The sequence below is a fragment of the Dermacentor silvarum genome, chromosome 3 (genome assembly GCF_013339745.2).
Source record: "Dermacentor silvarum isolate Dsil-2018 chromosome 3, BIME_Dsil_1.4, whole genome shotgun sequence".
In the NCBI taxonomy this organism is placed as follows: domain Eukaryota; kingdom Metazoa; phylum Arthropoda; class Arachnida; order Ixodida; family Ixodidae; genus Dermacentor; species Dermacentor silvarum.
Window position 1 is genome coordinate 212,066,769 of NC_051156.1, and position 17,776 is coordinate 212,084,544.

General features: G+C 46.4%; 1 protein-coding gene across 2 annotated transcripts; it reads right to left on the reverse strand.

Annotated features, from left to right (window-relative positions):
- Positions 1 to 1,034: 1,034 nt before the first annotated feature.
- LOC119446628 (synaptobrevin-1-like) lies at positions 1,035 to 17,426 on the reverse strand. 2 transcript variants are annotated; one of them, XM_049664266.1, is made up of 5 exons: positions 17,320 to 17,426; positions 10,532 to 10,655; positions 6,138 to 6,204; positions 3,589 to 3,652; positions 1,035 to 1,105 (listed from the first exon to the last, which is right to left on the reverse strand). In XM_049664266.1, coding segments are annotated over exons 1-4 (243 nt in total). In that variant the 5' UTR covers positions 17,322 to 17,426; the 3' UTR covers positions 1,035 to 1,105; positions 3,589 to 3,602. The 2 variants fall into 2 exon arrangements, with proteins under 2 accessions (XP_049520223.1, XP_037567040.1); XM_037711112.2 differs by having other exon boundaries at positions 1,084 to 1,155.
- Between the last annotated feature and the right edge of the window lie 350 nt (positions 17,427 to 17,776).

Below are 17,776 nucleotides of genomic sequence, written 5' to 3' on the forward strand. Positions count from 1 at the left end.
AGTGCAGAAGAAACCCTTTCAATCCTAGGGTGCGCTTACAGACCTTAGCGACGGTCGAGCGAGAAAATAAAACAAACAAAGGGATGCCATAAATATAAATAAGTTAAAGGCCGGCCGGCTGTTCTTGAGTGAACAGAAACGGCCAGAGAAGATTGCTTTCCCTCCCAACCCATGGAGGAAGGAAACCCAGGAGAGGCCCCGGCCAGCACGGACGTATTGGAGAAAGTGTGGCGCATGTCACATGCTGTTTTTCGCAAAGGAGCACTGGGACGGGTACCCCAAATGTCAACGTTGCCATAGCAACCGCGCTCCTGAAGCTTTCGCTGCTGCTCTCGGTCTCTGAAAAGTAAGATAAGATTTTTTCGCCGGCGTCTTTTTCGCAGTACATTTTGTTCGCGAGAAAGCTGACTTTGGAGTGCGGTGTGTAAGCTTGAAAGTTGTGTTTTGGGTCTGCGAGTGTGAGTGTTAGCCAACAACAGACATACTCAACCAATCACGGCGCGGGTCTTCGTCATCGTCTTCAACGTGCCACGGAAAAACACAGGAGTGCGTCTGCTTCAGTAATACTGCTGCAGAAGTTTCGTAGGCTTTGATTTGACACGCGTCGGCAGCACACAGTTCCAGCGGCTCGTAACAATGCGAATTCGGAGTTCGCGCCCATCTGTTCCGGCAAGCTGCAGAACCCCTGATTGGAGGCGGAAAGAGAGATAGCACACCAACATGGCTGCACTTCCTGCTTCAAAAACGTGACGTCAGGGCCTCTCCTGTTTTGTTTCTTACCTCCATGCTCCCAACCAGTCTATAGAAATCACGTGGCTGTCACTTCCCCTCTCTCTCTTTTTTAAATCTCTCATACTTCTTATATTAATACAACAATACACAACACCAGGATTCTCTCATACAACAACAAACGTACGAGCGAGTGGAAAACAAAAACACGTCTGGGATCTGCGCCGACGATGTCACGCTGCATGGTGAGGCGCCGTGCAGGCGAATCCTGGCGGCGAAGCGAAGTTGGCAGACCTATCCATGGCCTCCGATATCCGGTGGCGCGGGGTGTCAGCCTCGAGCAGTGTTGTAGGAACGGCGTTCCAGGAACTAGTTCCTTTTGGGAGGAACGGAGGAACGCCACTGTTCCGTTGAGGGTCGGTAGAACTGTAACGGCAACTCGTTAGGCTTACGAAAGAACGGCAGAGGGAACGGCGTTCCTTCTGTGAACGTTCTACGGCACTGAACAGACGCACGCACGTACGCAGCACATCATGCAGGGCGGATGGGCAACTGGGTGAGGCGCAAATATCTAACGCTCGCCTGTCACGTGACTATGGCGCATTTTCTTTCGTGAGTTCTCCATTATATTTTTAATGACTAGGCTTCAAGATTGTCACGTAACGCTCCCTCCTGTAGTTTCTTTCCTCCATGCCGGCCTATCGGACACTAACATCGAGATGTAACTCTTGCCGAGTTCAAACAAGGGTCTTTACTAAATTGTGAATATCTATTCTGGACATTTCTTTTTCCACTCGTGCTGCAATAGTGAATCAGCATTCATTAAACGCCTATGTATTAATGCGACAGCATTAAGGGCCCCGTGTCGCAGAAAATCCGGCGTCGGTGTCGGCGCCGGCGTCCATAGCGGAGAATATCATCCCCAACCACCCCGACCGCGCAGGCCCTCCACGTGGCGCAAGGTGTTAGTGAACAAAAATTGAATTTCTCACAGTAAATCCCTAAAAAAAAAATTACGACTTCAACACAACCTATGGACATGGTGGCGTCGGATTGTAATTTGAATGTACGAGAAAACATAACTCTGTTACCAGGAAACTCACACACAAACCGCTTTTCCAGCATTTCTACCATACCAACAGCGGCGCGCTCGGGTAGATTACTTGCGAAAATTCTTTCCAGATGGAGCTCGCATCCTCGGCAGGTTAGAGAGCCTACATGCAAGCGCCGAGCCTACATGCAAGCGCCGTTTTAGGGTGGTGACAACCTTTGTAAGGGTACTGGCCGCCGCCAGCTGAATTGGCGGGCAAAAGTTTCCGCCCAATATAGCATGTGGGAATCAAAATGGCGAAAATACCCGCCGACAGACCACGTTTCTCGCAACCGTTGGTGCCGTGAAACTAATTCAATTTTTAAAATAAACTTTGGCCTCAGCAGTCAGAGACCCATAGTGTGCCTGAGAGCAGTGCATGGCACGTCTAAGTTTTAGTTAAACAGGCTTTTAAGCACAATTTTTATTACAGCACACTTCGAAAAACACCCCTTATATTGTGTGTACAACTGGAAGGCAAGGACAATGTTTATTGCAGTTCACATTCTTGGCGTGAGAAAATACTATCACGAGCACGCCACCGAGCCTTATAACTTATTGCTTTGTGTGCTATGGAAAAAAAATAATTTTGATGTGTTAAAATAAAAGGAAAAGGCAACTAGTATATTAAAGATGTATGCAGGTTTCGTGTGCGCATTGGTGCAAAACTTTATCAAAGAAAATTAATAGATCGCATGCCAAAATGGGTACATCAGAGCGTGACAAAAAGAAAGCAGGAATGCGCCGCGTCTTCTAGCGAAATTGAGAATCAAAATGGCTGCTCACCAAATTTGGCGATAAATAGCGCTCAAAATTTCGGAGTTGTCACCACCCTAAAACGGCGCTTGCATGTAGGCTCCCTACGGCAGGTCAAATTGGGACTTGGCCTGCTTAGTGCGGTTTGGACACGCGCGCGCGTCGGGGCAATAGCAAACTATTATTAAAATAATAAAAAAAGGGTCCTAGGGCCTTCACATTTTATTATAAGGCGACTTATATTACCCCTAAAAAACGTCTTCCCAGCAATGCATTTTCTGTTTAAAAGTGAAGCCGACTTTAAGGGGATCGGTGTAAGCTGGCTTACACAGGACGTACTCAGTAGCAGCTGCATCTTAAGCAAGACCGCAGCATAAACAAACATAATATCACGTCTGAAACAAGCTGGAAAGAAGGCTCCATAAATACATATGTACACGACGCGTTTCGACATAGCAGCTTGCTAAGCATTGCATTTAGGAACGAGATGCGTTTCTGAAAGCGGCCTTTGCCGCAAGCAGTGTTCAGCTGCGGAAGAGCACACTTTACAGGCGGAGTGTATAAGCGCGCTTGTTTACAGGCTAGGTAAGGTCGGCAGACGGTTGACTGGCTTCACAGCTAATACTTATTGTACGATACACGCGACCGCAACGAAAGAGCGCTTGCCCTTAATGATGCGAATGACCTGCAACATAAGCCATGAGCGGCGTATATAATAGACTGCTTTTGCATGCATGATTGATTAACAACACTTGCACTGTATGCAACCACCTTGGTAAACAGACCTACCATATATTGCACGCTCGATATTACATTCGGGCTTAGGGCCTTTGCTTGTACATGTTTATATCGTTAGTGTTTTCATCTGCGAGAGACACAGGCCCACCGCATCGAAGCATACATCGAATCTGTTTCTTTACAAACACGGCGCGGGAGCGAACCAAAATGAAGTTGAAATAGTGAAGACGAGAATAGAATGAGAACGGACGTTGTTTCAACGTCGATGCACTTACACCGGGTCGCAGTTTCACTGCAGTGTAGTAGAAGGCCTCGGCTTCTGCATTCCTTCCCGCTTGCCTGGAAAACAAATCGAATAGATTAGATACATTGCTTCGGTGAGATTGGGGAAGAAATATGCTCCACTCTGTCCTTGTTTACACTAGCGCGCCCGTGAACGCATCTGGTGTCGCAAAAGGACAAGAATATATCACCTATGTAGACGCCACATTGATGCGAATGTGACGCGATGTAACGGTACAGTAAGAAGAGAAACAGCAAGAACGTGCGCAGCATCTACCGCTTTTTATAGAGAAGGACATCTTGAGGTGCTAGTTGATTATTTATTATTGTAGGAAATTAGTGTGCGAATGCGACGTAAAGGACACCACATAAAAAGACACACAATAGAAGACACTGCGGTTACAGTGTTTCCGTGAGTCTTCCTGCATGGTGATTCTTTAGATTCATGCGGTAACTACATAACATATGTAGCTTGCTAGCATGCAATGGTAGACTTATTTTAAGTTGTGAGCGCGCGTACGTGTATGTAATCCCTCCTGGAGTCGTGCTCACCAACTGACAACGGCCTAATGAATATTCATGTTGAATGCAAGCAGACAAGCACTAACAATTAAACATCTTTTAAACACAGTTTCGAACTGTCTCAATATATGTCCACATGCAACTTCAACCCTCAATGAAGTTTACCTCTATGAAATTTTTCTGGTTGTAAACAAAGCGCAAGTCAAGAGTGTTTGAAAGCAATTTGTAGCAGTGCTCAACTTGCACTGAATTCAATCTACATTGACTCGAGCACGCTCTAAAGAGCCTGCATGACTGAACTATTTCCCAACTCACAACAGTCGTTTTTGTAGTCATTTAAGGCCTCATAACAAAGGTAGGCTAAAGGTGGATCCACATTATGGCGCTAACTACTGTTTTGACCCGTCGACTTCACATCACAATGTTCTATTCAACCAATCTGAAAAGTCTGACAAGGAAACTGTGTGGACAGTAAATAAAATGTCCCCACTCCCCGCCCCCTTCCTTCCCGTTGTGAATTGACAAGCGAACAGCTGCACATTCAGAGTGAGATAATAAAAGGCGATTAGCCTTGTTCTCTTAAATATTTCTACAGAAAACTGACAAAGTAGCCAGTTACATAGATCCACCTTAAGCAATTTGCAAGACAATGAGCTAGCACTTGTGCAGAAAAATGTGGTACAAATAAAAAATATCTAGAGCACAACACACACACGCACACAACAGAGACAGAAAAAAGGGCGTCACATCACAGACAAGTGTAGGTTGAAGGCAAGCATTCAGGACATGTTAAGGAAAATTTACCAAGTATCAGGCAGTAACAGTCAGCAAACAAGTTTTCCCAAGAACGGTTTTCTGCACCCATTTACCTTAGCTTGCCACACTGGTATTTGAATTACCCAATCAACAGTATCTGGGAAATATGCTAGTGGTTAAGCCCATAAATATAGTGCAGGTGGCTGCAGTAGTAGTTGGAAGCTTATAAACAAAAAGTAAAGCAAGACCCAGATGCTCTTGGACATTTTTTGGAACCATGGTTACCGACATGGTGCTTGCTCGCAAGGCATTGCCCAAACTGGCTACCACTACAACCTGGAGCAAATTCGCCGACTCATACTTTAATTAACGCAATGAACAATACTCAGATAAACATTACTACCCTGACTTTGAGAAAAGTAATATGCTTAGAGCGCTGGGCCATGAAATGTGTTCTGAAAAATGCAAGGTATTGACCATGTTCCTCAAGGCAGTTCTTCCTCTGTGTGGTCTCAAGATTTCATGTACATCGTGATATACATTAAAGCATTTTCCTGAACATCCTCTACTACCTCCCTTTCTAACCCCTGTTCTTTGATATATTAAGGTCATCTAATCTGCTCTTTTTCTTTCATAACATAGCTAAAACTGCTATAAAATTTCTAAAAATGACGGTTTTGATGTTGTATGCCTTTGCCGAGGTCACGCCTGAGGATCACTATTAAGTTTGCAAGCACCTTCGACAAAGAAACAAGGACCTTAATTTTGCACATGCATCGTCAGAACGAATTCCAACACCACCCTCACTTCCTTCCATTAGTTTAGGAAACATGATACGTGTCACAACCTTGCTATATGGCTCAATGTAGTTATGCCAATCATTTGCCATCCCCGAACTGCTTAGCAAGTATGGCCTATGAAGCGTGCTAACGAATCCAGATATAAGCTGTGAGTAACAGACGCACCTTTTGCATCGTGGTAAGGTTCTTACAGCAGTTAACAGGAACTGACGCGAGGTTTCGAACAGGAACACAAATTTTTCAAACTGCAACAGAAGGGCAAGCCCAGACGAAGTCAAACCAAAACCACAAAGAAATGCGTGCAGTGACAAGCAAAAACACTACTGGAAACCTACTCCACCAACCAAAGAACACGAACAGAACGAAAATCACATCCGGTGAAGAAGCACAGAGATGGGCAGAGAGGAGGAACAGAAAGTTGGAAGTGGAAAGGGGTGCCGAGAATGCAGCCCTCCTCAACTTACCTGCGTGATCATCCAGTTCCGACAGCTTCTGATCTCTCTCCACGTTCGTGCGCATCATACCCACAATCTAAACACCGGGATGGGCACGGGCGGGGAAAGGGACACAAAAGGAAGAAATTGCACTAAGAAGAGGGCAGGCCACAGAAACGTGCGCGCGCAACAGTGCATCCCTTCTGCCACAGGTTCGCCATGATTGCCGGGAACACAAGGAAAGAGAAGAGAAGCCGGAAGACGTACGCAAAAAAAAAAAAAAAAAAAAAAAAAACCGAGAGATGGCATGGGAGGCGGGTGCTTTTGATTAGTACGAATGCTTGCCTGAAAAAAAATAGAAGTGGCAAAAGGACTACGAAGCACATGTCGGTACACTTGTGAAGCCGACGCAAAAAACGCAATTGGCACACATATGACAAAGAGCGACCCGCCGTGGTTGCTCTGTGGCAACCACGGCGGGTCGGCGGGTGTTGCGCTACTGAGCACGAGGTCGCGGGATCGAATCCCGGCCACGGCGGCCGCATTCCGATGGGGGCGAAATGCGAAAACACCCGTGTGCTTAGATTTAGGTGCACGTTAAAGAACCCCGGGTGGTCCAAATTTCCGGAGTCCCCACTACGGCGTGCCTCATAGTCAGATCGCGGTTTTGGCACGTAAAACCCCATAATTTATTTTTAATTATGGGAAAGAGCGGTAAATTGTGTGCACATGACAAGAGATCACTTTCCAGGTGCTGAGAGGAAGCCATCCACAGCAAGCACACCACAAAATAAACAGTTGCACCTTCATGGCCAATATATTGACAAATTAGACCTACATGTGCTCTCAGGCAGCCCAATTACTAAAATCGCATGACATTTCATGCACTGACATGTAAATGCTGAAGAAAAAGACAAGGGCCCATGGTAAATGTTGCTACATAGTAAAGCTGCCCCAGATTTCACAAAGTGCAATGTGAGGTAAACAATGGCCTGCATTAAAAATCCAACAACCTGAAATGGGATTCCATGCTTACCGCCACTTTCCCATCAAATTTCTCATCAAGATTGCATTTCTTGGTTCACATAATTCAATATGCACATTTGGCATTTTAGTTTTCTGGTTTATTAGAACTTTTAGTTCCCAACAGGTAGCGAAAACCAATCCATGCCTCTAAGGTACTCATCTCTAATAGCAAGGTGCATGCATGATGCTAGTTTCATTTTGTTTTTCTGGATGAACCACGCTTAAATTTCAGCACAACACAGCAGCAGTAAGCACAAAATATATGACCTTAATAATATGACCTTCAGTTTGTTAAAGTACAAATGATAGTCACTGCAGTTGTCATGGGGCTTCATAGGTTTAGAAGCTTCTGAAGGCATTAAGCCTGGAAAGCTTCACAGCTGCGCAAGCCCGCCCATGCCTCCCATGCATGAACCAAACCTGCAAAGCTTCACATTAAGCTTATGGTAATGTTGCACAACTCTACAGAGCCGAACAACTGCCAGGCTTCAGGTAACAACCCTTGTTCCTTTGTGGTGTTGCAAGCTCTAAATGTCTTCCCGCATACCTGCAGTGATGCCTAGCAGTACACAACCTGCATTTCTTGTTTTCTCACCTGTGCGGTCATCCAGGTCAGACAGCTTCTGGTCCCGTTCCAAAACTTTCTCAACATTGACACGCATTAAGCCCACCACTTGGGCCCAGCAGAGAAAGAACGCAAGCCCCCGATGCAAACACAAACCCCCTGGTTTGAAATTTCGAACATTATAGTACATGCAAAGAAAGTGCTATTATTTGCAAGGTATGAGGCAGCACTGTGTGTATACATTTTTTTAGTATGAAGAGTTGCAATAATTCAATTTAGGGGAAGCCATGTCAAGCGGTAAGGCAACAGCAGTACTAGCAACCTACAGAAAATATGTAATTATTTCAACCATAGTGCACCACGACCTGCTAGAAGTTTGATGCAACTTAATCCTTTTTCTCACCTCATCTCTATTCAGAGATTCTATATGTAGGTGAAAAAAAAAGAGGCACATTATTTTGAATGATAAATAGCCTTACAAAGCTATTTGCATTTTTTGGCAGAAAAAGGTTGTTCACAAAAGAAATCAAGGCAGAACTTTTCTTGGATTCTGAGCACGAACCGTGGCACCGATGGTATCATTATGGCAGATTTCAGAGTACTTTCCCAGTCTAGGTCCATCTTGTGATGCGAAGTCCATAGAAGTCCATAGTTTCTGTTATTAGTCAAAAGTTTTGCCGCCATTTGAACAAAGTGACCACCCCACTTGCTTATCTATCGCTGCGTACGGCAACATCGCATTGCATTCAGCCTTCAGCATCATGCACAGCTCGGGTCGTCATTCAAGGCGTTTTGTATGTTGTCGAATTTGTCGTTCTATCCCGTTCCTCGCACGACGTCATTCTTGGATGGAACTTCCTATCTCTGAACCAAGCTGTTGTTGACTGCGCTCGTGCCGAACTTACGTTATCAGTGCCGTGTATAACACACGGCGATGATCCGGCGTTCAGCGACCGACACACGATACGGACGCTGGCGCAAAGGGGTTTGTTGACCGGTGTCGATATGGTGAACGACTGCTGACGCTCGACCCAAAGACGGTTGGCCAATGTCGAAGGAGGCCCGAAAACGCTGGAGGAGCTGGATAATTTCCTCGTGCTGGACAGGTGTGAGTGCCGAGTCGACGGCATGAGCAAAGACGTCCACAGGGGCATCGGTCGCGCCAGGAGGAGTGACGGCGCAAAGCGGAAGTGGTAACGCATAACAGAAACGGCGGCTCCGGTGTCAATAAGTGCGTGTACGGTGACGCCATCGACGGACAGTTCAATTTCGTTCGCAGGAGAAAAATGAGGCCTTGAAATGTTCGACGTAAACGCAGTTCTTGCCTCGGGAACTGCGACTGTTAGTTTTCCTCGCGGGCAGGACTGAGTCGACGAACCATGGGGGAAAGGGATCGACGACGTGGGGAGGGCGACCGGCGTGAATCGAAGGGGCGGCGACTAGAAGACGAGTCCGGAGGAAGATTAGACACATCATGACGCGGAAGTCGAGCAGGCATGTAGCCGGAGGCGCTCCCACTGTCAGGGAAACGGTAGTTGCGACGGCGGCAGAATCGTGCTACGTGGCCCGGGAAACCACAGGAATAGCTTATTGGCCGGTTATCAGGTGTGCGCCATGGGTTGACGACAGGGGCTCCAGCGGCCGAGTAAGGAACGGGAACCGGGCGTGAAGGTGGTGGCGGCACATGGAAAGTTCCGGTGGTCCGGTAGGCGTCAGGAGCCGGAGGAGCATAAGGCCGGGCGACAACGTTAGCGTACGTCAGTGGTCCAACAACGGGCTGCGGATGAGGGGCAGCTGGTAGCGCCTCAGCAACTTGCGTTTGAAGCACCTGACGAAGCGAAGGAGCCAAGGAAGTCACCGGCTCAGGAGGGCTAGTCGCCAGAGACAGTTGCCGCGCGACTTCCTGGCGGATGAACTGCTGTATTTGCGGCATTAAAGCAGAAATGTCGGCAGAAATCCCCATTGCAGAAGTTATGGTTTCGTGTCTTCACTTAATTTTGAATATAGTGTAACCCTTCTTAATCGGTAAAAAATCAACTGAGAAGTGAGCAGATGGTGAATAGGTATGCATAAAGGTGCTTGCATAGGTACGTTTAATATACTAGTGTTGCCACCTATCTACCGCTGTCATCTCGTTTCTCGGGCATAAAGCTTGTTCAACATTAGATTGATCTACCTGCAATTCCAGAAGTGCAATATATCACTCGGCTTGGCTAATATTATTCCTTTATAGTATGCTTTCTGAACTAAGAACTGCACAGTACCGGCTTTTTTTTCTCGTTATTTTGGCTTTCACACACTAGATAGTCATGTTTCACACTTTCAGCAGGAGTTGCCAGCAAAACAATGGAAAGCTTCCCGCTCACCAGTCTTCCACTATGTTGTTGTGGCTGTTACAACCAGAGTACTAGGCTCGAAAAAAGCTTACAGGCTTCCGAGTGAGCTCTTTTTTCAGCACATACCACCAAACACTGTAGCAGAACGCTGTGAGTATGTGCTTAGTTTTCAAAGGCAAAGTCAAGAAGTCTAAGGGGCGTTTTGAGTGCGAAAAAGAAAGCTGCACTACGCATTCCTGCATTTTTTAAACATTTTATACTCACTTTATACTTTTTGTACTGAATCTGATGCGGTAGCCGCCTGAGAACAAAATAAACCAGACATTTTGTAAATGCAGTTGATTTTAGAGCAATGTTCTAACAGCGCAGAACACGCTGAACGTAGCAGGAAAATGCTGCGCGAACACCAGGCATGGTGGAGTTCCCAACGGAAGGAAGTGAAGGGGAAGCGAATCCCCCCCCCCCCCCCCCCCCCCCTACTGCTGCCGCCTACGCACCTCATCCACGTGCGCCTGTGTTTCCTGTATCCGCTTAGCGGCAGCCTGGTGCTGGGGGTTGGGGGGCCTGGGCGCCCTCTCCTGGTTGGCCCCCGGGTGGCCTCCCGCAGCTCCTGGCTGGGACCTGCAACACAGGTAAATTAAAATGTCACAATTCCCAAACTGAATTATGTCCAGCTAACTTCTTTCTCGAGACACAGGTATAGAGTTACACGACAAGTTCCGGTCAACTTTAAACTGGCTAAATTTGTTCAGACTTTTCTTCTCTTTTTTCGAGCTGTATTTGCTGTGTACATTGTGCAACTCTATAACTGCCCTCTGTGCAATGCTTATTCTTGTTCATACTGTATCGTTAGCAGTGTCGACAGAGTAACATCATGGACCAGATCTCAGCACACGAAAACGCCCCAGCGTTTATTCGTACTCCTTTTATAGCCAGTACAGGAAAGGGCACACAAGCGGCGAGTATGCGCCCGAAGATGCTACACGCAGGCGCGTATCACTTCGGCTTATCTAACTGGTACACATACCAGGCACTTTAATGCTGTTGTGTTTTGCCAACCCACTCATATCTGATCTGTGACCAGTGGACTAAGCCTAGCCAGTAGGCACGCTTTGTCCATCTTCGTTAGCCACACCTCAGTGGCATACTGCGCTATGATTACATGTCTAAATAAATTCAGTCAAGTCGAGAGACGTAAACCTACAACCTCTGTGACAGGTTCAAAGATACAAAACAAGCTGCAGAGGTATATGATCAAGCCAGACTGTCAATGTAGCTGCCAAGAGGCCCTTGATGGTTAAATCCATCCTCAGTGCTAAAATATAGCTAAAATTCAAAAGGAGATTTCGGTAGCACCCTGCAGTTAACATGAAGCTTCTTCTTGGACGGCAGTTATTGATTGAGCTGAATTATTTAGTAGTTATATTTCCAGCAAGCTATTCACATTTCACGAGCGTCACCTTCCTAACGAGAAAGACATGCAAGTGCATGCCCAATGTGGAATTATTTCTATTTTTTTACTATATCACGGCATTTTATGGCATGAATGTTATATAACAGCTTTTTAAGTACTCGGAAATAACTTGCCATAAGTAAAAACTAGGCAAACTCTTAACCGTGCCAAAATACACATTGTGTCTACAAGCGATCGCCTTATTAAAATAAACATACTACAATTGCAGTTTATGCCCATACCCTCATATCAATAATTAACTTTTACAATTTGTGTAATGAATTATAGCACCATGCTTAAGTTTGCTACAAGAGTGTATGTGTGTGTGTGTGTGCGTGCGTGCGTGTATGGTGCATTTACATTTGTGTTGTATAATTACCGCAGTTAGCAGTAAATCATTTTTATTTGTTATTATGAAGTGATTATGCTATGATTACGCTATGGCAATATATTTTTTGTATTAAATATTGCACAGGACTGATAAGGACCCGCATAAACAGTAAATACAAAATATGAAATGTCACAAGATAAGCAAACATTAAATTTATGCATGCAACACGCCCACGGCTCGCGTGGGTTGTCTACTTACAGGTACATATTCAGTACATAGGACAAACTGCCCTAGAATAGCTGAAATGAGAACATGATCTTGTAAAGGAAATACAAAACAAGCTCGGTGTCACAGCAATGAAAAAATAGGTCACTGACTATCTGCAAAGGCCTCATCAGAATGGTTCGATCGCAATTCTCTCATATGAGAGGCAATGTGCTAGTAATTTCAACTAGTCTATCCCTAAGAATAGAGGTTTATGCTGCAATTATTATCTGAGGAGCATAGTTATATTAAAGCACTGAATTGAACAAAAGGAGACTCCCGAGTTGAAGTCATATAGTGCTGGATGAAAACAATCAAAATTATTATACTTTGGTTTCCCTGTCATCTGGTATCGTGTAAATGTTTAATGCATGTACTCATCTGAGCCTGTGAACACGTTTGAAAAAGTTAATGGGACCCAGAGAATGTTGTGGTAGATGGCTAATTATATTGTGGAATAACAAATTGGCTACAGTGAGAGGTATAAAAGATGGCAAAACCAAGAGGAGGATGCACGCTGAAATTCCTGAAAGTCCCCTTGTTATCATAGGTTGCAGCAACAGGACAGGCAGTTGTTCTTTACTAATAAAAGTGTATTACATCACATCAATAAAATAAGCAAGGAATTAAATTTCCAACTTCTGTAGACCTTTCCTAGAAAAATTGGATTTCTAAATGCAAATCACTTTGTAATCTAACATCACATTGAAGTCATTGGCTATATGATTTGGGTTAGAAATTAACAGCAAATTTGGCCTTCACTTTCTGTGCTTGTACGCCACTTTCACTGAAAGAGTGGCAAGAGTGAAAAGAGCTGTATAAACTACTACTCTACTCTTCACTGCCATAGCAGCAGTTATGGAAATTTGTTAAACGGTGCGGATGCTTTTCAGTTAAGCATTCTTGTTTTTGAAGCCAGTTGGAAAACTTTTGTTCTAAGCGTGTTTATAAAGAACTTGAACATGCATGATGAACCATGCAGATTAGAGCAGCCCAGTGTTTGATAAGCGAAGTACGACGTATGTGAGGTACACAGCCAGCATCTGTTAACGCTTTTTGTAATAGCCACTTTTTCATCAAATTAGCCTGATTGCCTAAAACTAATTAAGTATCATCATAATATGACCCAAGGCAAAAAGGAATGTTTTAACACATTAAGTGAGACAAACATCATCTACAGCCGTTTAGGGCAATGTTCATACATAGATTATAGGCAAGGAAAAGCTGCTACTATGTCGAAGTCATTATTTGGTAGATTGTTCAATAGTTTTATGACGCACTGATTTGTCAGTAAAATTTTAAGAGTTCTCTGTAGGTGGGGTTTGGTTAACCAATTCTCTATGAGCAGCCTTTTTCAGCCGCAGAAGTCCTGTCGATTTAGTATTGCTGTTTCACGTGCAAGAAAAGTATATTAAAATTTTGAATAAGCAGTTTGCTAAAGAACAGTAGGACAATGAATATCGAGATGTTTTAATAATAACCCCAGTAACAAAACTCTAGGTGCATGAATCGTTCCAAGTTGATTGTGTGTGGCGACCTTTATGGATGACCAAGATTTCAGGTCACAATGCCCAACTGCTGTCTGAACATGCCTTAAGCAGCTGCATATGAGCCCCCGCCCCCCATAACAGTGCCAATCAAATACTCTCCGGCACCATTGCCACAAATGTCTTTTGCAACTACTGTTTCCTGCCACATCGTAAAAAAAAAAAGAAAGACCTGCAGTTAGAATCTGGCTATTTGCCCATTTTGAAACAACTCCGTCCACAAATTAAGAATCTGATAAGTACCAAGATTACAGCATCACCTACATCGTTGCCGATATTTTGCTACTTGTTTCTAAACTTTGCACCGCAGCACAATTCCCTCAAGTAAACCGATTTCGTTGACAGAACTTTGCATTGGCACAGTAATGTGGAAAATTTGGCACTCCATTAGTAAGTGAAGCATATGGATGAACAAAAAAATGCGTACCCCTTTTGGCTGCGGCAAATGTAGCCACGCGAAAAAATCAGGGTAGCTTGCACTAGTGGCGCAAGGCTAAAGACACAGCGGAGCTGATCGCTTCCTAGTTGGTACTGGCTATACGAAGTGTATAAGCATTTCCTCGTGGTCCGTGGCATCGGGGAACGCCTCGCGAAGCACTTGCAGTCCGCGCACACGTAGGGGAAGTGGCGCGAAAGCTATGCACAGTGTACGGGCAGCGCGAGGCAGACGAAACGCTGGGATGACGTCACGGTGCATGCGCAGTAGCGCGCAGCTCGTGAGAGATCGGCCGAGTTGCCGCCAGAGGCGCCTGCTGCAGTCACGGACACCGCGAGCGTTGGGCTGCGGGGAAACGGAGAAGCGCGGTTGGCGTCGGTAGCACCTCTGCGCGTTGCCTCGTTGGTACTGCTACAATTTGTTTCTCTCTCTGTCACTCTCATTTTCTCTTTCTCTCTCCCGAGCATAGGGCGCGACGCGCGCACTCTCTCTTGCTCTCATTTTCTTTTTCTCTCTCCTGAGCATAGTGCGCGACGCTCAGGTTGCTAGGCAACGCAGTGGCAGGCAGCTGCGGCGTCGCTGGTTGTCATGGCTACGGCGCGGCTGGCTTTTCGTGAAACGCTCACGTTTGACGGCTTTAAACCGTAAACGTTTTACGGCTTTAAAAAGCCTCGCTGTTAAAACAACTTCATTCATTACAACAGGTATCCTGCCACTTTCTTAAAACGATCGGGCTGGCTAAACTGAGCCAGTTTCCATTGAAGAGAATGCACAGATGTTCAATGCGCCAGTGCAGCTAGAGCAACAAATGTTCTGCAAAGGTCTTCTCACAGCCGACGGCTGTACTCGTATTTCCCAATGCTGCGTTTATCTCTGCGAATATTGGACGAAGCCGGCATATGGTCGACATCGCTTTACAGGCAACCCTGCAAATAGGGGCTCGTTTCAGCAGCGGAGAGCTCTCAAACACTGCGCCATCTGCACGCTCTTTGCCCGGCCAGCGTGCAAAGGTTCCTAGCGCTCACCCGTGAGGTTGGTGTAGATATATACTCTTTAGATGGGGAGTTTCTCGGCCTGCTTGCGAGACGCGATCGACCAGATAAAGTAGCAGCGTCGCGCGCCGATTGGCCCAGTGACGGCAGCGGATATCTATCGGTGGTACGACGCAACTCCAAGACAGAAAAGGTTTTTATTGCTTTAATCTCCCGTTGGTATAGCAACTGGTGCTTCGCAGGTAAATCCGAAATAATTGAGTGACGCGCGAAAGTTCTCAGGCTGCTTGTGGTATCCGAGCGTTCCTTGCCCTCGCAAGCTCTCGCGTTCGTTTTAACTGAAGTTGCGTCTTCCCGCCGGTAGGTATCCGCTGCCGTCACCGGGCCGACGGACGCGCGCCGTTATAATTGCTACATTATCTGGTCGATTGCGTCTTGCCAGTGTCCTCACCTAAAGAGTATATATCACCGACAGCCCGCACCGGCGCAAATTACAAGAAGGAATTTGTTGGCAGAGTAGAACCCGCCCCCCTCCCTCTCGCGCTGCCTTCCCGCTTTGCTCCTTTCGCGTGGGAGATTGCGTCGCCAGTTACCCTTGCACCCGGTTGCAAGATACGCATTTGGTGCCGCAGCACAGCGTCGCCCCCTCCTCCCTCCCTCTTATACCCCCACGGACTTTCGCGCTACGGAAGTCGCGTTTGCTCTACGCCGTGCGTTCGCTCTCGGCGAAGGCGCGCGTCTCCCGCGCGCTTTCACTCGCACAAACGCCACGCGGCGACTATTTTATTGCCCTTGGACTTTATGCGGAACCTCACGGCGAAGACTACGGCAGAAATCCGATTGAAGTGTAGATATAATTGCTATCGCAATAAATGAAAAACGAGGACGAGCGGTCTCGACGCGAGTCCGAAGCACGATTCCCACGAGTGACCTTGTACCGAACGACGAAGCGTCGTCACGTCAGGTGCGCGTCAAATTCGCGGCTCTGCTATGTCGAAGCCTGCCAGAAGGGCTGGCTGACAAAACGAAAATAGGGCCCCCTTCACAGCTGAAGGCCACAACGAACGCTCCGCCGCGAAATTCTAAGGAAATGTGGACTAGCGACAATGCTGGGATTCGATCTGGGTTCGCGAAATTACGGCGAACGGCCGAATTGCGGCCGCATTTGGTTCAAATAACGCACAGCACTAGGTCAAAATGGAGAGCTTCGATTCGGCACGGGGGGCTGTGTAGCCTGCGAAGGGGAACTTGCGAGCAGCCGCACGATTAGCGAGTCGACAGCTAGGGCGAAAGGGTTGTATAGATGTCCTCTAAAAGGGTCTTCAATTTGCTCGTACAACATGCTACGCGAATGGCAAGCATCGAGTTATGTTTCATAACCACGAAGGCAAAAACAAAAAAAGTGGTGTCATCCTGGAAATTCATTTCAAGTGGATGCGTCTTGCAAACTCACCTGCTGCAATTTGTAAATTGCAATATGTGTCGTAACGTAATTAACTAAGAAGCTAATTTGTCAATTTTTTTAATTACTTGAATATGTGCTTCGATATGTGTTTCGAATTATGCTACCTGCCTTAGGCGATCTTGTAAAACTTAAAAAATTTCAGCGGTGAATTAAATGTTATGCGTAAGTGTCAAATGACCCATTGAGCGAAATTCAGCTCCACTAACGTGAAACCTGGGAAGGTGTGAAGCATGCAGTGATGCACCGCTAATGGGCTCATACTGCCTTAAGCAATGGCTCATAACCCCGTAAACGCGGCCTCCCCCTTACGACGACAGCAGAGAAGTGAAATTCTATAGCCGGAATGATGAGCGGCAACGCAGCCAGCTGTGGTAGACGACGACGACGACGAACGCGGGAGCAGTGGCACAAGCGCGTGCAGCGTGAGCACGAGCCGCTTGCTTTACCGTGACGACGACGACAGGATACGCCGACAGCAGAAAGAGCTTTTCCTGAGCCAACGCGCCGTTTTATTTGCCACTCGCCGCGCGGCGCCGGACAAGCGCCGGTGGGAGAGAGCGTGATTGCGCCGCCCACCGCGTAAATGCGCGTGATTTAGCGTGAGGACGAGGACAGGAGACGCCCACAGCCCGAGCGCATAAGGTGCTTCGCACCTAAAATTAAGTCCGGGATGGGCAGAACCGGCAGTGGCCTAGCGAGCAAAGAGCGAAAGAAAGCTGTCCGTCGCTAATTATCAGCTGTTACAGTAACCTCTGCATAGCGAGACCGACGAAAAACGCAAAGGAATTGCGACTTACATGTTCCCGAGCCCGAGGTTGATTAAAATTAAGGCTTTAAAGGGCACTCAGGATCAGTGATGGCGACAGCTTTTTCAATAACGTCATACATCCGGGGACGAGATGCGTACGTTGTGAGAAGAACCGACGCTGCGTGGCGCCGCGATCGGTCCTGGCTGTCGTCTGCTGCACATTCGTCGACACCGCAGTACGAGATTGGGGACTTTTAGACCACTTGTCATTTTCAAAACCAGCCTTGCTCCTTTATTTTTTCGCATTCTATGAGAAGTAAGGTCCTTTTATCCTTAGAAATGCCCTCAAAATGTAGGTTGAAGCGTCGCAGTAATGGCATTTGTTCCCAGAAGAAACAGGAACAATTCAATATATTTCATTTGCCGAAATTTCAACCTGATGCTGTCGACTAAGTAAAAGTTTGACGATCAAACAGAACACGTTACGCGTGTGATCTGAGAAGAAA

What these genes read in the sequence shown, in the direction of transcription:
- LOC119446628 (XM_049664266.1), bottom strand. An exon ending in CACAGGCGCACGTGGATGAG is followed by an intron (nt 6,205 to 10,531) that starts GTGCGTAGGCGG and finishes CCCGGTGTTTAG; the next exon opens with ATTGTGGGTATGATGCGCAC. An exon ending in GGAACTGGATGATCACGCAG is followed by an intron (nt 3,653 to 6,137) that starts GTAAGTTGAGGA and finishes TTTGTTTTCCAG; the next exon opens with GCAAGCGGGAAGGAATGCAG.